Source organism: Polychytrium aggregatum (assembly GCF_025602895.1).
Source record: "Polychytrium aggregatum strain JEL109 chromosome Unknown BJ171scaffold_62, whole genome shotgun sequence".
NCBI classification, from domain to species: domain Eukaryota; kingdom Fungi; phylum Chytridiomycota; class Chytridiomycetes; order Polychytriales; genus Polychytrium; species Polychytrium aggregatum.
This window is the reverse complement of record NW_026516264.1, coordinates 1-20,181: the sequence shown is the minus strand read 5'-3', so window position 1 is coordinate 20,181 and position 20,181 is coordinate 1. Positions and strand designations below refer to the sequence as shown.

The 20,181-nt window shown below is 51.9% G+C and overlaps 1 protein-coding gene and 6 non-coding genes across 7 annotated transcripts; 2 read left to right on the top strand and 5 right to left on the bottom strand.

The window, feature by feature from the left end:
• Positions 1-12,433: 12,433 nt before the first annotated feature.
• BJ171DRAFT_t295 lies at positions 12,434-12,505 on the bottom strand. The gene has a single exon. It is a non-coding gene; the product is annotated as a tRNA-Met (tRNA).
• Positions 12,506-12,513: 8 nt separating this feature from the next.
• BJ171DRAFT_t294 lies at positions 12,514-12,596 on the bottom strand. The gene has a single exon. It is a non-coding gene; the product is annotated as a tRNA-Leu (tRNA).
• A 3,013-nt stretch (positions 12,597-15,609) lies between these two features.
• BJ171DRAFT_t293 lies at positions 15,610-15,681 on the bottom strand. The gene has a single exon. It is a non-coding gene; the product is annotated as a tRNA-Met (tRNA).
• Positions 15,682-15,689: 8 nt separating this feature from the next.
• BJ171DRAFT_t292 lies at positions 15,690-15,772 on the bottom strand. The gene has a single exon. It is a non-coding gene; the product is annotated as a tRNA-Leu (tRNA).
• On the bottom strand, positions 15,749-16,909 carry BJ171DRAFT_479066 (uncharacterized protein; the record flags this gene model as incomplete). Its single annotated transcript, XM_053108921.1, has 7 exons — positions 15,749-15,771; positions 15,884-15,886; positions 15,977-16,005; positions 16,188-16,270; positions 16,396-16,455; positions 16,750-16,823; positions 16,870-16,909. 7 exons carry the CDS (start codon positions 16,907-16,909, stop codon positions 15,749-15,751), a joined length of 312 nt encoding a protein of 103 aa, XP_052962384.1.
• A 2,617-nt stretch (positions 16,910-19,526) lies between these two features.
• BJ171DRAFT_t296 lies at positions 19,527-19,609 on the top strand. Its single transcript has one exon. It is a non-coding gene; the product is annotated as a tRNA-Leu (tRNA).
• An 8-nt stretch (positions 19,610-19,617) lies between these two features.
• Positions 19,618-19,689, top strand: BJ171DRAFT_t297. The gene has a single exon. It is a non-coding gene; the product is annotated as a tRNA-Met (tRNA).
• The last annotated feature ends 492 nt before the right edge of the window (positions 19,690-20,181 follow it).

The following is a 20,181-nucleotide window of genomic DNA, read 5'->3' as shown; positions in this document are numbered from 1 at the left end:
AGTTGCGCTTGAGCGCTTACGATGATTCGCCTCACTCCGCGGAGGGACAATGCTACACACGGTTTGTCAGACAGCTTTGGACAAGATGCAATGGGCTCGCGGTGAGAACCAGCGCTCGTCATGGAACGTGCTAATCGTTCTTTTTCTCTCGGGCGGGCTTGCTGATTGCCGAGCTGCCATCCGATTGTTTCGCCGAGTCCAGGCTAACAGAGCCAGGCTGGCCAAACAGCCGCGGGCCTTCGCTATCGCTGTCCACGAGCCAGTCCCTGGCGAAAAAATAGCCCTCGGCAAGGAGTACAATCAAGCTGAAGCCAAGAGCTATCAGGGTTTTCTGGGGGCCGCGCGGAGCAGAGAACCAAAGAGGAGGAATATGAGGAAGAAAGGACGTGAGTCCAGGGCCATAGACGCAACGGGATCGATGCCGCGGGCCGCTGATCTGCCGGACATCAATGCCATAGGTCCTACCATTCCAGGATCATTGGAGACATGGCTGGCGGCAAAGTAGATGGCAACAAAGACGCTGGCCACCGAAAACAGGACGTTGGTGATGCTCGCCATCTGTCTGAAGCCATCCCGCAGAGCACGAGCATCCTCGCCTTGGATCTTGCTCTTGTCAGCATCGGAGGTGACATCACGGACCATGTCGGCGTAGGCTTTGTTGTCGAGATCGGTCTTGATCTTCTCCAGGATAGCGGTGAGCTCTGGACTCTACCAAAGATCAAGTCCCGCCGTTGATATGCCAATGGGGACAAACATTTGTCAGCTCTTCCCCAAGAAGCCACGAGTCCAGCTGGAGAAACCATAGCACACGGCTCACCAACTGGCGTGTTGCGGCTCTGGAGAAAACTCACCCGCTCGCGAACCGGAGTAGGGGGCTTATAGAAGCGCGTGCCTTTCAGAAGAGTGCGAAATCGATATTCTTGCCGCCGCTCCGGAACAGCTTGGCCCAAAAACCGAGAGATTTCGTTGAGGAGCGCGTGAGGAATGGCAAAGCTTGGATCGTTCTGGTGGTCGAGAGCCAGAATGCTGGCAAGCAGAGCAGGGTCATGACAAGGTGATGTGTTGAGGCGGGTGTAGGCTTCATTAACGGCACTCGAGATGGCCGGTGTTGCAATGAGGACGACCATTGGACGGGCTCGGGGATGTGAATGGAGCGATCCGATGGGGCTGTGGCTCGGATTGCAGAGCAATTGGCGTATGGACGATTCCGGGCACTATCAATGGACTGGTCTGTTGTGTTCTGTTGTGTCCTGCTCGAGAGTGGTCGGCGTGCGGGCTTGAGCGATCTGGCTGGATGATCGTGTAGCGTCCTCTGGCGGGTGCTGGGAGAGGACCCTGGTCAAGGAAGTGAGCTCAAGTGCGCGGCCAACCCATTCCTCGCTCACAGCCACGAGACGCAAAGCCGGGACGGACGGCATTGCCCGGGACGGATTTCGACCGGCTGCGCACCCACTATCAATTTTTTCCGGCCCCTCGCGGCTGCTCATCTCGAATATGAATACACGCTGGAGACCAAGATGCAGCAAAAGTTGGAATCCGGCCATGGTCGGTTGACGGCATTTGGTATCGTCTTGAGCCGATTGACGGTGGTGGTGGGCAATTGGTGTGGAGGAATGACCAATTGTATCATTGTTGGAAGCTCCACTCCGATTGCGGACAAGAACCACCACCATCTGAATCTCTCTGGTTGGAAACCTAGTCAAGCGTGGCTGTGTGTCAGCGAGGTGACATGATCGTTTGGCTATCAGGCAAGACTCACCTTGACAAGATGTCTTCCCACGACTGATTGAGCGAGCGATGCGTTTCTGGATCTGAATCAAGGACGCCACTGTGCAGTATCTCTGCCAGCCCAAAAATGCGCTGGTTTTGAGGAGACTCTTTCTTCCCCGAGGGCAGAACCAGCCATCGTCGCTATTTTCTCGCCAGATGGCTCCCAAGAGAAAGACACCCCCCGACCCCGACCCAGGATCACCCAGTGACTCTCCTGTGGCCAAGAAACCCGTCATCAAATCATGTCCCTCCTGTGGACTGACCAACCATGTCAGACCCTTCACCAAGAAGTGCACAGCCAGAGTCGACAGCAGCCCTGCCGCTGGCTCTGCCTCGGTCGCTGAAATGGTCAGCCAAGCACCCCCTCCAGACGAGTCCAGTGACGACACTGCCTTCCCAGCCCTCGTGGTCGAGATGCCCGCACCCAAGGTCCCTGTATGTGCCACGTGCGGGGAAGAGGGTCATGCCAAAAGCAGCAGTTCATTGTGTACCAAGAAGAACCCACTCTGGAGCTCTACCTTGCCTGACTGTGGCCCAAACGAGTATGCCAAGGCCGAGTACTCGATCATCAAGTGCACCCTCGACGCCATCATCAAGAACGATGCCTTGCACGACAAGATCGAGGAGACTGTTCGGGCCATGACTCAAGTGCAGTACGAAGCATCTCGTCTCCTGGAGCTGCATCTCAGGCGATGCTTGGACGAGGGCATCACTCTCCCCACTGTGTCGTCGAGTGAACCCGCGTTTGTTCGAAAATGCTTCAACATGGTGCAGACAGGAACAGTGGGTGTCAGGACAAACACCCCAGAAGATGACAGGCACATCCTCGACACATATGACCTGTATCGACGTGCATGGGGAAAGTCGTGTATCCTGCCTTCTGTGTCCCTCCCAAAGGGTACTGGCTCGCAGATCCTCACATTGGCTGTCAAGACCTATGCTGTCAACTGCGAGACCCACGTTCTCGATCGATACTGGTCCCTTCTACGCCGATTCTGCAATCTGGCCCTGATTGCTCCCAAGGGTGTGAAACGGCACACACACGTCGAGGAGTGCATGAAGCTGATGGAGAACCCCCTCTCCAAGACACTTCTCGGTGATCTGAGGAAATCCTTCGCCCACCATGCCGACCAGTTGTATGAGTTTCGGTACGAAAGCCACCAGGACCTATACAAAGTCGTACCAGTTCTGGCCAGTGAAGTCTCTCGACTGACCCACCTGAAGGAGGCCCTCTTCATGGTGGTCTTTCAGAAGATGATCATTCCCAGGCTCGTGAGGGGAACCGATGATCTGAAAGGAGAGCGTGGGCGACTGAACGAGGAAATGTGTCGCTCTATCGAACGAAGGCTGCCTGACAAGCACAACGCACTCCAGACCCAGCACGAGGAGGTGTGCAAGCAGATCGCTGTGAACACGAAGCGGATCAAGCGACTGGCCGACCGACTTGCCCAGACCAAGAAGAGACTCAACATCCCTCGAGCACAGTGCACCTTGGTCCCACTCTGCGATGCCCGAGCCAAGTATGTCAAGCTCGACACCAAAGCACTGTGGGAAATCCTTGGATACCAGACTGGCACTGGGCTCAAGTGGGACGACCTGAAGACCAAGGTCAATGACACCACAAAGCAAGAGACCTTCTGGCAGACCAACTTCAAGCTGGATCCGAGACTCTTTGGTGCCAGGGAGGAGGGAAAGCAGCTCTTTGGTTGCGAGATCACCACCGATGGGGTCGGGTGCTCGATCACCACGCTCAGATACAAGATCCTGGAGAAGAAGGATCCTAATGTCAAACCAGAATCCACAGACAAGGACGACAAGACACTCAAGCTCACTCCCGAGAAGAAGATCCAGGCCAGGGTCGGTCCCATCGACGACTCTCGGACCACTTGGATCGGGATCGACCCTGGTGTGGGATCAATCTTCACTGCTGTCATTCGAGCACCCGGTCAACCATCCATCCAGGAGCGAGACGGTGTCAAGGTGACCAAGGCACAGCGTGCCAACGAGAAGATCGTGTCGTTCTCCAACAAGGAGTACCAGCATCGATGTGGCACCACCCAAGCGACCAAGTGGATCCAGAGCACCCACAAGATCCTTGGTCTGCAGGAATGGATGAGCACCACACCAAGTCCCAAGATCCCTGGGTTGGCTTCCTTCCTGCGATACATTCGCCATGTGTTCGATGGAGACATGCTGGACAAACAGCTGTACTTCAGCCTGACCCGGCGACGGCGATTCAAGCGACTCGATCTCCACGGCAAGCGACAGCGCACCGTCCACGAGATGTGCAAACAAGTCATTGACCAGGCACCAAAGGAGACCGAAGTGGTGATTGCCTTTGGGAATGCATCCTGGAAACAGGGGAAGGGATACGCATCCAGCCCACGGAGACTCAGGTTCGCCAAGTACTTTGAGCAGTTCACCCACCACCAGAGACGCCCACCAGACCGATCCGTCTCCAAGATCCGTGTGTGCTCGGTGAACGAGTTCAACACATCTCAGGTGTGCTCACATTGTCGGGAAGCCAAGCGACTCGAGTCACCCGAGTATCTTGATATCGAGAAACCACACTTTGTCCGGAGCTGTACAAGCTGCCATACGCTGTGGGATCGAGACATCAATGCAGCCAGGAATATGATCTCGGTATGCCAGTCGATCATCGTCACAGGAGATCGACCGGGTGTATTCAAGACTGTGCTCCCGAAACCAACCCAAACAAAGAGATTGCCAACCAAGACGGGAAACAATTTCACGGCTTGCTCACTGGGGCCTACAGTCAGTCAGCGGGGTTCAGATATCTGAAGCCAGAAAGGGGAAGTGTCCCGTTTCTTTCTGGATAGACTGTAAGTATCTCGCACTGTTCCTTGAGTATTTCGACAGTAGATGCCGGGTCGCCCATATTCTGGGCAGTCCACTTCGGGGTTGCCATCCCTCTTGGGATGGTGATGGGAGGTGTTTGACTCCCTTGTGCAAAGTGTGTGTGTGTGCCGGCGAGAGGCTTCTCGCCTTCCCTCGGGGGTCTCTCGCCAGAGACTGCTCTTCTCGCCGACCGAGGTGGCTCCGAGAGCGCGCTTTTTCGTTCTCGCTCATTTTATTAACAAGAATTTTTTCATAGTGATCTATATTAATGAATCTAATTTTTTCTTTCTTTATTGCGCTTAATGAAGCTAATGAAGTCACGTTCTGTCGCGACACAGTTGCACGGGCGAGGAGTGCCGAGAGCACCCCGAGAGCACTACGAGAGCACCCCGAGAGCACCCCGAGAGTACCCCGAGAGCACCTCGAGAGCACCCCGAGAGCACCCCGAGAGCACCCCGAGAGCACCCCGAGAGCACCCCGAGAGCACCCCGAGAGCACCCCGAGAGCACCCCGAGAGCACCCCGAGAGCACCCCGAGAGCACCCCGAGACGAGAGCCCGAAAAAAAGCGCAAACGCAAAAGCTCTCGTCCATCCGCGCAAAGCATCCAGCCTTCGTCGCTTGCAGTCCGGAGTATCATCGTCGAATCCATCACAATGGCCGGAGGAAGTCCCTTTGAACCCTACCAAATCGGTCCTTTCCAGGTCCCCAAGTACAAGGTAGGACGCCGCCCAGCCCCTGTGCCCTCGGCCACTGGCGATTCCCCCGCCCTGGCCGATGGTGGCGAGCGCCCCTGACCCGCCGTCGCTGCTGCCATCACCGCCGTCGCTGCCCATTCCCGCTCGGCAATATTCCAAGGCGATTCCATCGGAAGTCCCTGTGTGTATGCTGCAAGATGAAATCCGCGATCCTCGACGCCAAATATGAACCGGGACAGCCAGCAGCGGCATGCGATAAACACACTCCGGAGTCGGCAAGCATCGTGGATCCAGGTGCCTCCGAGCACATCTGTTTTGGCATGCGAGCAAACACATGCGACGTGCACTAGGGAGGTCCAGCGGATGCTCGTTGGATATGACGATGCAGATGTGCAACGACAAGACTTCTATCCACAAGCCAATCTTGCTCCGGCCGAGGCGCTCTTTGCGCTGCGTTCGTTTGGCCACTGCGCTTTGCTGGATACCTGCGCAATACTGGGCGATGCCGCCAGCCTCGAATGTATGCCTGTGCGGCAATTCATTTTCGTTGCGATCGAGGCTCGGCCCCACCAACCAGTGTCAACTTCAACCTAATGGATCATGGCCGATCATGGTCGTGTCTGTCTAAGCTTTGGAGGATCGCGACAAACAGCGAAATGATGCGGCAGCGATGACAGAGCGAGCCTCCCAGTGGTGACACTTGTGAATGCACGCATATTGACTCAACCCCGACTCTGTCTCTCCCAACCAGCTCTCCCTGTACTTCATTCTGGGCTACACTGCTCTGGCCACTGGAGTGATCCTGTACAAGAAGGCTCAGCCCGCCCCCCCTCTCAAGCTGGACAAGGATGAGGAGAACTACATTCGCCGCTACATTCACCACAAGCAGCAGGAGGCCAAGAAGCCTGAGCTGGCCCGTGTCCCCTATGGCGGACCCGCTGTCCTCTAAGCGAGATTCTACAGGCCGCTGAACACCGCTTCTGCACTCATAACCCGCATCTACATAAGAGGAACAGAGTCATTTCCGAATCGTATGTTCAACGTGGACAAATATACAGCTGTTCGAAACAGCCGAGGCATCTCCTCCCCCCCCCCTGTGCTGTGAATGACCACGACGCGGGTTTCCCTCGTATCTCCACAAGTCTCTCCAAGCACCTGAATATCAGCATACCGTGGACACTTGCAAGTTACTACGAGTGGGAACGATGCTCTCCGCTCGGCCAGTGGCTGCAAGGGCGGTCCTTTGTTCATTCGTGATCAGATTATGGGTGTCGGGATGAGTAGTATTGATATACTGCGGAAACCGCCGAGTGCTGGCCAACTTCAAGCACTGAAGCCGATAGAAGAGTGGGCTAGGCGGAGTCTCCATCGCCGGCCAGAGCTGCTGCAGCCTCAGGAAGGCGCCTTCGCCATCAGGGCGAGGATACCCGAGCGCACTTGGCGCAGATATCCGAGGGGGCAAGGCGGATGCTGTCGGTGTGTCGGCAGTCAGCCAGATCTGTCAGCGGCAATCTGCAAACAGCCAGTTTCGCGATATCTTGGGCAGCGGGAGCAGGGCCAAAACGTACCAGGTCGAGCAGGAGCACCAGGTCGGTGCCGCTTCTTGGGCTGCGAACTCCCAAGGTGAGGTAATGCCTCACGGCGAAGAGATGAATACCTTCGTTGATGAAGCAGGACTGGAGGCTTGCGAGCGGGATGAATCGCGATCTCTTGAGGAACCCCACAGCCGAATACGAGCTGATCTGCAGGCCCATATCCTCGAGGATGACGACAACCTCTGCCGGGCAGTCGGATTGTTTCAAATCGCCGGTTATTTGGTGGCATCAGCACCACGGACTCACGAGCGACGGCTCGGCTCGGCTCGACTCGGTTCAGGTTCAGGTTCAGTTTCGGTTTCGGGCGACACTTGCCTGCTCCCTTGGAGAAAAAACATTGACGAAGAACCCACAACGACGCAGAGGCAACGACGAGCATCCAAGTACCCAGGACCGATGGCTGTGGGCCGCTGGTTAGGACAGCTGACCAAGGACCATACAGACGACCAACAAACGCAAGGGCCCAATCGCTTTGCCAGCCGAACCTGCAGCGGATTCGTGAGTTGCCCATACCAATATCGATCGGACCGACACCATGCCACATGCGGCGACTGTCAAGCAAGCCCACAGTACATCGGCAAACACCAGGCTTGGCTTCGATGAAAGGATGTATTGCGCTGCCGATGGGCCAACCGTTTCCTGGACCAGGGTGTACATTGTGCAAGCCGAAACCGCAGGGCATCCAACCCGAGGCCGCCTTAATCCGGGGCCGCTCGCGGACAAAACCCATTCGGCGGACTCGAAGAGCACACCGTCATCCGCAGCTGGCAAATCCATCCCGCGCTGCTCCAGAACTTACCACCAAAGACCGGCAATACCAACAATACCCGACAATACCCGACAACGTGCCAGCAATCAGCGCATTGAGGGCACCACTGAGGGGGATCGGGGGCTCAGTCGCCTCTACGCAACATACCCACCATACTCCACCGCACAGGCGGGCATGGCACGGCGCTGTGATGGAACGCCATCGGAGAAATATGATCTCAGGGTGGTCCGTGATTGCCAGTGTATTCAATAGCGCCGCCGTTCACAAAACAGATTCGAGCCGCAGCCGAAAGCAGTCATACGGCTGGCCATTAGACGCCAGCGGATTGATATTTTTCTTGGCCTTCAGCAAGGCGAAGCTCCCAGACGAAAGGCTTTGGTAGAGCTTGGAGGAGCCGTCTATCGCCAGTGCTTACTTGGTCTTCTTGGTCTTTGCCTGATGTTTGGCCTGACCACGAAGAGCTCGTTGGCGTTTGCCTTCTTGGATGAAAAAGTTGCCAAACAGGCCCAGCATCGACCACATGTACACGCACAACAGGGCCGCCAGCCAGAAGCTGATGTCGACTCGAGGATCGGCTTTGAACTGGTCCCGGGTGTGGCGGATGGTCCAGCTGGCCAGATCCACGATTTGAGGGAAAGTGTGGTACATGATAACAATCGACTGGATCATCATCAGGGTGAACTGAGTCATCTGCATCACGGTGATGTATCGTTTGATAAGCGAGACTGACTTGACGCCGATTCCGGAGAGGAAGTAGTATCCGTACCTAAGTCGGAAAGGTGAGTGCTCATCGTATCAGTAACTCGGACGTAGACAGATGTACATAGGCAGTCAGCGAGTCGGACGGAGCATCAACAGGCGAGGAACGTCGACCAACATCACAACATGGATCAGGGAGTTGTAGGCGGCCGAGAAGTACGCTGTCAAAAAAATGCAAGTAACCGATCAGTGAGACGCCGCTGCAGATCACGATAGCCCATGATAGCGATCCATAGACCATGCAAGTTCTGCCCGACAGGACAGGCGCAAAGAGAACAACTGAGAGCGGGCTTACATGACCCCGTTGGCTGGAGGAGAACGGCAAGCCACCAGATGATAAAGATGGTGGAATGGTGATAGACATGCAGAAAGGAGATTTGGCGATTGTTCTTCTTGAGGACCATGATGAACTAGCGCAAATTCCGAGCCAATGACAGCAGGCAGGCAGTTAGCTAAGCAGCAAAGGGATTCTCTTGGCACACGGCTACAGCGCAGACCGATGTTGCCCTTACTGTGTCGATAAACTCGAATACTTTGGAGAAATAGAACCTGGGGAGCACACGCTGTTAGCCGGGGGAGCACGCCACAAAAAGTCGGGACAGCCACCAAAGATACCTACAGCCAAATGAACTTGGCCATCTGTCGAGAGTGGGTGCGCTCGTGTTAGATTCGATCGTATCAAGATCGCCGAATGTGATCCATCAAACTCCGGATGCCTACAGATTCAAGGGCCGGCGGTTGGATACAAGTTCCCAAAAGTACACCGCTTGGCAAGTGGCGCACATACCTGTCGGCCAGCCGAAGATTCATCAGGGGCATTGTAAAACAGGCTGTAACCATGCTTGAAGGCCTCGGTGATGATACCGTAGCCCATGTATGCGCTCAGAGTGAGCAAGAACAGGTTATGGGCGAGCATCAACGATTGAGCCTGGAATTTTGGCAGCAGCTTCATCACAAGGACACCGATCATGACGATAAGGAAGTAGAGGAGCACGGCGACCAGGACGAGCGAGGCGCTCTTGAGAGGAAGGTACTTGGCATGGACGGAGAAACGGGATCGAAACAACTTCAGGAAATAGGGGAGTCCCTGGGGTGCAATGGCTGATCCGGCCCTGTTGAGCCAGTCATCGACAGGTTTGAGTGCCGGAAGCGCGATACGGTCGACCGCCCTGCCCAGATCGATGAAGAGATCAACGGGAGCCTTGCTGGTCAAGTAGCGGACAGATTGATGGGCCCACTCCTGGGCATCGACGAGGTAAGCTTCCATGTGAGATATTTTACGAAGCCGGTTACAAGCAGCGAGCGACGCAGACTCGAGGGGGGGCAACGACGAAGACGGCCTGATATAGCAGCGCGATGAGGGCGAAAACCGCCAGGACAGAGGCGGGTTGGGGCAGCCAGAAAAAAAAAATCTACGTGTGACAAGGCGGCGGGTGCAAGTTGGTGATCTGGAGATGAGAGCCGGAGTCATTGGAGGCAAGGGCCCCAAGGATCTATGGACGACGATGGCTGTGGCCTTCGCTGGTCAACTCGGAGAACTCGACGGGACACCAAGGTTCTCGAGACGGGACTAGAAAGTGGGACAGGATCAGTTGGATGAGAGGGGCATCATCTTCAGTCCGAAGCAACACGGACTCTGAAACCGAGCGGCGAGGCGGCACTTACAGACTGGTCTGAGGAGCAACTGGCTTGTCGAATCGCTTTGCGCAAATCGTCGTGAGCCTTCATGTCAAAGGGTGAGCTCGCGAAGAGCTGGAGCTCGCGCATAAAGATTGGAGCGGCATCATGGAGAAAGGGACGAAGGGCGTCGAGCGATGCAGATGATTCGATGGAATGCCTGGACACAGAAGAATTGAATGATTTGTTCCGAGGAAAACGACGATGGTAGAGCGTCATGCTCACACGGAACCTACGCTTTGATTATTCCAAGCACAAGCTCGGTAACAAAATCGACGCTTTCCGATTCGAGGAGAATCTTCAAGTCCCGCCGAATCCACGGTCTGAGTCGGGCAAGGAGCGGAGGCGACTTCTCCAAAGCCTTGGGGGCTAAATGAGTCATAAAATCGGAGAATGTTTCCAACAATAAGAACATCGGCGGAAGACAGCGACGAGGACAGGGTGATGAGCACATACTCGAGTCGCGAAGCTTGCGACCCGTCGCGGATATGATGTCGGGTGGAGCCATCTCTTTATCGTCATATATGCGTCGTCGATAGCATGACGGGTCGTTGATGGACGACTGGCCATTGATGAGGGTCGGAGGGAATGCATGCGAACGGCCAATAGGAGGACGTCGTGGCCGATAAGGAGAAGATCGAATGCGTGGACGTTCCAGATCCGGAAAGACTTGCTGAAGTGGGGAGAGAGTTGTGAGAAATGAAGCACACGAAAGAACACAGATATGACTGATCCACAGAAGTTGCGAGTTGACGCACCCGAAGATAGGAACTAGAGGACTGGATGTTGTAGAGAATAGCCACAATACTCTGCTTGCAGAGGGGGCAACAGCGCGGCGTTCGTCGGGCCCAAGTGACGATGCAGAAATAGCAGAATGAATCTGAGAACACGGAGGGTTAAACAGATGAAGCCAAAAGACAGTCATGAATGAGACGGAAAAACACTTACGAAAGCAGGGATCGACAAAGGCCAAATTGTCAACCGGATGAAGACAAATGGGACATTCGGCAGGAAATGAAGGTGAGGCATTGGGGACTTCGATCATTGGAATTTCCGCTGTGTGAGCGGAGGAGTCGGACGAATCAAGGGAGGGCAGCAGGGAGGCATACTGTCGGGGAAGGGTGTGGAGCAAGGGAATCGGAGGAGAGGTGCTGGGATACAAGGGCCTCGACTCTGACGACGGAGATGCAGACGGAGATGGAGATATGGATGGAGATATGGATGGAGATGGAGATGGAGATATGGATGGAGATGGAGATGGAGATGGAGATGGAGATATGGATGGCGAGCCCGACATTATGACCACTGTTGGGAGCAAGATCGATTTTGGAAGTGCAGATGAGAGCGCTGAGACACAGGGACAAGTCTTTGGCAGGAGAAGCGGTCAGAGAAAGCAGGACAGGGATGACCGAAGAGCTCGGCACACGGCGAGGTGATTGCTACAGGATAGCCACCAGACCGATGATGTTTGGGTGAGATTGGGACTCAATCGACATGGTCGCGGTTGAATAAAGACGAGAGGATATGACCACAAGGATACAGATATGCAAGTGTAAAGGCCAAACCAGAGAGAATGGGTCGATGCGAGAGCGACTCCATGTCGGAGATGCCGGCTCGAATAAACTGGGCAAGGCCGGGGATTTGGACAGTGAAAGTTGGCAACGGCAGCCGATCTGGCTAAGACAAAGGGTCGATCCAATGGGCCAAAAGCGATTGCGTACCGACCAAATCTGCTTCAGATTGAAAGGCCAGCAGGCTGGAGCGGGTGTCGGAGGGACGAGCAACGGCAGCCAGAGGAGAGCGACGAAGGGCAAAGATCGACAGGCGGATTGGAGCACCGACAGGTCAGCCCAAACAGGCAAGGGATGAGACGGAGCACAGAGCCCAACGGCGCAGAATCCACGGCTGCTTGCCCGAGGCCGTAGTGGGCCGCGTGGGCCATGCAGCTCAGACCAACAAACTGACAGGATCAAAATTGCCAAGAGTGAAGCATAGACGTGATGTTGGTATGAAGCCGACGAGATGTAGAGAGCAGATCGAGAAATACTCGAAGGCTGACGATCGAAGCGGTGACGGAGCAGTTTGCCGAGATTGAGGCCACAAGCACACCAGCAGACGACAGTACCAACATCACAGGACGGCGCCGGACAGCAGCTCGTTGTGGATAGAGAAGGCTCGAAGCGAGGGGACAAAAACAAAAACAAAAAATGACGATGATCCACAGAAGAGCCAGCACACTGGGATGAGAGTACAAATGACGGACCACGGGAAGGAGAGTGGGAAGCGGGAAATGGAAGCAAAAAAAGGCTAGCATCGGGAGGTTTCGATCCTCCGACCTCAGGGTTATGAGCCCCGCGCGCTTCCACTGCGCTACGATGCTGAAGTAATTGACGAGAGTGGGATTCGAACCCACGCCTCCGGAGAGATCACGGCCTTAACGTGACGCCTTAGACCAACTCGGCCATCTCGCCTTGATTTCGATCAACAATATATACAATATCATCCCAATTCTATCGATCCAGTTTCCATAGAACCATAGGCTCTGTCACTCATATAACAGCTCAGCCCTATGGCCGCTCCGAACCTGTTTTTATCAATATATTGTATTCTGTCTCTGCGGCCGTATTATATTTATCAGTTCCCCGTGGGTTTTCCGCATTTCGACACATTTTGGACTATTTGAGTGGCCCACGGGTCCCACCCCGGAAGATTTGCTGGGTCGGACTGTCCATTCAGCGAGTCCCTATTTCAGGTCGTGAAAAATATGTTTCATATTAGTTGGCAGGACTATTAGGGCCTGCTACATGATGAGTTTCTCGCTTTCTAGCTTGTAAATCTTTCCTGGTGTGTATCAGAACAATGGGCCTGACACCTTCGGTCTCGAACTTGATCCGTCAAATAATATTTCTATGGCTCCCGCTTGGGCGTTCAAGGCTTCATCCTCATCTATGCAAGCCGGTGCGTGTTATCGGCCGATTTCTACCTCGATTTTGCCGTTGTATCTCTGTTTTAGTGCAGATATGATATAAACTGTGAATATCCGAGAAAACCTCTGTCCTCGACCATACTGTTCCGATGTATAGTCTGCGTGGAATGGTTTGGTCCGAACTTGATTCAGATTCTCTCCGTTTTTGTTCTCAGCGCGAATGAGTACATCGACTGATTTCCGTGCTTGGATAATGACTGTGCATTAGGGGTCAGCATGAATGGTTTGACCGATCGGATTTGTGGATCCCGTGGTCGAATCACTGTCCTTGTCGAAGGTTATGATCATCAAAAATGCGGCGCTCCTGTACTTACATGAACAGGCCAGGCCTCACTTAACGTCACTGTAGTGGAACTTTTCAAAGTATGGTTGGTCCTTGATTGCTGCTGATGAAACAGGTAATAAATGCAATCTTCCTGTTGTTATGGGCAGTCCACAGTAGTGGTATGGTGCTTCGTGTGATGTCGCGCGGACTATGCGAGACAGCTGGCTCAGGCAGAATGTCTGTGTCCTGTGGAGCCATCCCGTTTCATTTCCGGGATGGCATCGAGGGCAAAGCCAGATCCCGTCATGAATCACGGGAACATGCGATATGTGATTGTTGGGGACTTGACCGAAGGTTTCCGATGGCCAAGCCAGCTTGGACATGCTGGGCGCTGCTCTCTTCGTCCTGACCACCATTCGTTCGGGGTTTTCTGTAACGGACGGGTACGGAGCTGGGACGGGGACGGTGCCTTGGAGCGAGAAGTATATTCAGACGGATGAAAACAGAAGACTCCTCTTGCTGGGCCTGTCCCGGGGAGGGCGGAGTGCCCTTTTATAGGCCCAGCCCAGCAAGAGGACGGGGCAGTGTCAGCCTGCCGCGCACATGTGGCGGCGTGCCGGCCGTCACATTTTCCATCGATGCAAAAATACGGTGACATCAATAATAGCGCCAAAATACTCGAGGAACCCAATTTTATGGGTTTAGGGCTGTATGAATGCAGGTCCGTTTGCTTGTCGGCGTGGTGGTCCGGAAAAGAAAAAGAATATAGACCTCCCATTAGGGGGGGGGGCGGAAACTCGGATTTGTTCCGGTGACCATGTGCCCCAAATATGCTTACTAGCAGCCTCCATAATTTTCAGGTAATGTTTACTTGGACTAAATCAATATCTGGAAGCTGGCGCGCAGCGCCCTCGATTCCGCGTTCAAATTTAATTTGATAATATAGCTTAAGCCTATTCGCGCCAAAATAACACAGAAGTACCGTAATCCTTTCGCGTTTTTAAAGCCATTAACCATGCTGGGGGGACGTTACCCTGTTGATCTGGATTATCCTGAGTGGTTCCCAATATAAAATGACAATTAAAGGATCGGGTTACGCGTGAATACCTTGAAGTTGTACTTTGAAGCTTCATGAGCCGTGCGCGGTGGAGTAATGCGCCTCGAGCATAGTCCCATCATCCTGACGAGTCCACTCAATCTCATAGCAATCTGGTACCAGAGTACCTTAAAATACCACCGATACTACAAACTGAAGATGCGTTTGAGTCTGCGATTCTCCCACGCTTGATCAGCCTGACTGGGTATTTCTTGGGTCACGGGTTGATCAAAGATCGGCTGGCAATATCTTGTCTAGCTCGAGCATCATCGCTCCGATGGGTTGATGCGACACCTGTTCATAGAAGACTATTCTGTCGAATATGGAAAACCCAAGTAACCTGAACAACAGATTGATATATAAAACATATTGAGATTGGACCGAGTGCTGAACCAGTCGACATTCAGCTCAAGCTTTGACGACTTTGGTCGAAGCCTTACTCCCAAAGCAGCCTGTCACTAGCCTAGATAACACAACAGCGCGTGGTTAAATGATTGTGTAGGGCACTGAAAAAATATAATGTAGGAGTAGTGATTGCCAGATTATAGACATAGGCCGAACGCATTAAAAACAGAGGTACGATGTGCTTGCTAGGCTGATTCTCTACGTATTCTGATTAGGAACTAATTCGATCGCGCGATCGCAATCTTGAGCCTCCACAACTTCGATATTTATCGAGTCTATCAATTTTTTGATGTCAAAAATCTAATGAATAACTGGGCAAGTCATTTCATTCACTGTCAGCTCGACTGACCGATTTTTAAGCCATATTGATAGTTCGGGAACTATTTTTTGTTTTCATGAAGGTATTGCTGCGAATATTTTCCCGGCTGCTCATCTGCCCCGGTGGAGTTCGCGGTCAGCAAACGGAATCAAAACGAAAATATGATTAGATAAAGCATCTATAAAATATCTGATGAATGATGAGATAGTCAGAATATGTCGATGTCCATATTCAAAAACATATGATTTGCTGTTCGGTTCGGAAGCGTACTTCATCGTCCAGTCGTCAAATTCTGAATAATTACAATATGGGGTGTCTGAATGAGGATTTTTATTAAACCCATCCCAGGACAGCAAAAGTATCGATAAAATTGATGCAATCGAGTAGTGGAAGAGAAAAATAGCAAAAAAGGCTAGCATCGGGAGGTTTCGATCCTCCGACCTCAGGGTTATGAGCCCCGCGCGCTTCCACTGCGCTACGATGCTGAAGCAAGTGACGAGAGTGGGATTCGAACCCACGCCTCCGGAGAGATCACGGCCTTAACGTGACGCCTTAGACCAACTCGGCCATCTCGCCTTGAGATCGTTTAAAAAAATTAAAAATATAAACTATTTGATAATACCAGATCAAGCCTCCCCCGATCACACATTTGCTTTCGCTGTCGTGCACAAGTCGTTGGGGTCTCACAAACTGTAGACCCCAGTATTTCATTCTAAGCAAATATTATAAAATGTTACAGATTATCGCAGCAAATTCCTCAGAGTGTTTTCTATGGCTTACATAGAACCGATGTTGCTGTGATGAGGCTTCTGCATCCATATTACGTAATTTATTAATAGTATATTTATTTTCATATTCCCAAAGGGCGGAAGCAAGTATGCAAGCCATCAATGTCTACGTGACACTTGAGAAATCAATTTTTCGATGGAACTAACTTCGGTAGCCACATAGAGAGCTTACAGGCATCTCCACAGGAAGGTTTCTGGCTCACGCCAGATTCAGCTGAGTTATTCTGAACAAAGAATTGAACTTGGTTCCCAGAGCTTTCGCTACTGGGTGGGTGTGGCTTAATCCCTATTACGTGTGTGTGTATAGAAGTTTTTATGCGGATAAAAAGAATCTCTCGCATAATAAAAAATATACCAACAGAAAGTACATACATAGAGCACACATTGTTTCTGTATTCCTCCTGTACATACTATTCTCAGCATCAGGACAAGAACAGGCGTTCCCATCAAAAAGGCAATGACTATGCGCCTCTACGAAAAGGAAGGAAATCAAGCAAGGTAATGTCGATCGCAGGCACCTACAAATGGGATGGAGACCCTGTCCTGACCGCGCGGATGCCAGTGATATCAGCCGCTCAAGCCCGAAGAATGTTCCTCTGGCGGGTCAGAGGTTTCCCTCCCAAACCTGGTGGAGCGCGCATAAAGCCTGGACCCAATAGTCCCAAAGTCCCCGTGAACAGGAAACATGCGTCGGAATGTGTCCGAGCCAAGAACCGTCTCGAGCAGTATGTACACCCTGCGAGGATCTCCGAAGGCGTCACTTACATCGGGCTTGCAACCGGCGCACTCCCCAAACTGGCTCAAGTGCCCGCAAGACCAGTCACCATCGACCAGGAAAACTGAGCAAATGGTGTGCCAGTCGCGAACGAATCCTCAACAACAGACCAGCGATCTGGCTGAATGTCGTGGCGGTGTTGGGTGACATCGCAGCTCAGTGTCTGTTGTGGACGCCAATCATTCGTATGCGCCAATCGGTCGTATGAGCCATGCACGACAATAGGGGCCTGAGGAAACAGTTTCACAGGCATATGTCAGCACATGTCAGCACATGGAGGTCGGAGCTGCAGATTCCAAACTGTCACTGGATGGATGAGTTAGGCAAAGCTTGACATCGCCGCCCCTCCGCAAACAGCTCCCCAAGAGACAGGGAGCTGCAGTGGTGGTTGTAAAATGTCCTGGTTAGTAAGACCAACACCCAGTGCCAGAGCCCGCCAGGGACGCTAAGGCAAGTCTTAATAAAGACCCACCCATTGACTATTCTCAGCATCAGATTCCGAATCTAATTTCTCAAGCAGGGTCGAAATGTAGTAATGCCAAAAGTAGTTTAAACGTCCTCGCCAAGCGTTAATTGGCTAGTTAATTTGAAAAGTAAAATAAAAGATACAAGCTGACCATGAAAGAGGAACTCGATTGGTGTGGAGAAATGCGGGTAAATTGTAATAATTTTGGGCAATGTGTGGAAAGTCGCTGTTTCACTATCCAGCCTGGTGAGTTATATTACATAAGCTTCCCGATAAGCCTCTCTCTTCACCATTCTTTCAAACCCAAGTAGTTTGCCTAAATCAAGGAGTAGTACTACCTTAAGTAGATATTTGATCGAAGCCTTGGGTATTTATGCATTAGTAAAAAGCAGTCATAAATCGATACTTTGTCAGTATCGGTATAGAAGCAGTTCAGAAAATTAAAATTAAAATTAAGCGCAATATTCCACCATAAGAAGCCAAAGTGCAGTTTGTGAGCTCTGAGTCAGGAGTGTTTGAAGGTCGGTTTTAACATTGATATGTGCCCTTTTTGCGTGTCAATATTTATTCATACACTTCTGATTTTGTGTAAAATCGTATTTACATGTGTATTGTGTTGTATTGCATTTATTTATGTACTGAACATACTGCAGCTTTACAGATCTCAATATGATATGCAGTATACTGATAACCATAGGACGCCGAATGTTCGAGGCTTATATAAATTGGTAATTACTGAAGATCATAAGCCGATCCCCGCTTGAATGATCATCGTCGCAGCTACGCAGATCAGTTTTAAATGGTGGTATCCCACCAAAAATTAGTTCACCCACAATGTGTCTTGTGCAAGGACTCGGACTGCGACTGAGTGGTATTCCATTGACCTTGGCGGAAATATCTTTTTGATAAATCGATACGAAAGCTAGAAACTGGACACGGAAGAGTGTAATAATATATTTGATTTGCGACTGTATGTGTTACAACCCTAAGCCACACCTGCCTGGAACCCAGGCCATGTGTTCTCCTTGCTTGCCTCTCCTATATAGCCTTCGACCCTCCGAGCCCCTTGTCTCCCCTGTCCTTCGTTATCTTGTTGTTCTCGCCAATATACGTATCTTCACGGTGACTACAGGCCTTAGGTTACCCCTCCCCTCCGCCAGAGTCCACGTAACAGTATGGGGATATTGTTCTGAGTAGACGATGTTTCAAATGGGATAGAATGTGTCCGATAAATTTTGGTGAATGAAAATCGACTTGAACAGAGGGTATATTACCAATTGCGTCGAAATCGTCATTGGGAACAACAGAGTGTTTATTAATAACGCAAGAGGCGACGAGGTGATGGGTGATCTTTGTTGCCAGTCCTAACTGGTGCAAACGGCAGGAAGACAGATATCAAAAGCTGAGCCTGGATGGGGTCGTGAGGCATACAGGCGCTCGAGATGAGGCAGGTATATGACGACTACAGGCGAGTCTTCCCTCAAATACCCGTGAACAGGAAACATGCGTCGGAATATGTCCGAGCCGACGACCGTCTTGACAAGTACGTACACCCCACGACGATTCGCGAAGGCATCACGTACATCGGGCTTGCAACCGGCACACCCCCCAAGCTGGCTCGAGTGCCCGCAAGACCAGTCACCATCGACCAGGAAAACTGAGCAAATGGTGTGCCAGTCGCGAACGAATCCTCAACAACAGACCAGCGATCTGGCTGAATGTCGTGGCGGTGTTGGGTGACATCGCAGCTCAGTGTCTGTTGTGGACGCCAATCATTCGTATGCGCCAATCGGTCGTATGAGCCATGCACGACAATAGGGGCCTGAGGAAACAGTTTCACAGGCATATGTCAGCACATGTCAGCACATGGAAGTTAGAGTTGCAGATTCCAAACTCTCACTGGACGGATGAGTTAGGCAAAGCTTGACATCGCCGCCCCTCCGCAAACAGCTCCCCAAGAGACAGGGAGCTGCAGTGATGATTATAAACTGTCCTGGTTAGTAAGGCCAGTGCCAGTGCCAGTGCCTGGAAAGGCATTTGGATCGACACTTATTATATATTGATTGGGCTGAATTGTTTGGGATGTTGCGGATACGCTTCAGCATATACGGAAGCTCAAAGGATTTGAACTTGGGGGGGGGTGCTGTCCAAAGAAACACAGGGTGAAAAATGAAAGATGAAAGTGTGATGCACGAGAGCTTGAAAATAGAAAGTCACGCGCGGTGAGCACTGGGGTGATGGTGGCGGTCTTCTGTAGATTTTATAATGTTTATATATTTATTTTACTGTAATAGCAAACAAGGCGAGATGGCCGAGTTGGTCTAAGGCGTCACGTTAAGGCCGTGATCTCTCCGGAGGCGTGGGTTCGAATCCCACTCTCGTCAATTACTTCAGCATCGTAGCGCAGTGGAAGCGCGCGGGGCTCATAACCCTGAGGTCGGAGGATCGAAACCTCCCGATGCTAGCCTTTTTTGCTTCCATTTCCCGCTTCCCACTCTCCTTCCCGTGGTCCGTCATTTGTACTCTCATCCCAGTGTGCTAGCTCTTCTGTGGATCATGTCCCTCGCTTCGAGCCTTCTCTTTATCCGCAACGAGCTGCTGTCCGGCGCCGTCCTGTGTTGTTGATACTGTTGCCAGGCGGTGTATTGGTCCGTTTGGTTGACTGGAGAATATGGACAATAGCGAAGCCTCGTCCCAGCAATATTGGATTAATAATACCACACTATATCATATATCACTATCAATTCTTCAATAATATAGATTGGATGCAAAAAGGATTGTCGTTACAACTTTTCGAACCTTTCTTTCGAGGTTTGTTGGGTAATTTGCAGCATGATCTGTTCGACTCGAGCCGGGGGGACTGGGAGGACTGGAAACCCATGGTTAGGTTTATAAGCCATATAAAATAAAAGCGAAGAAAAAAAAAAATAATATAATAATAATAATATAATAATAA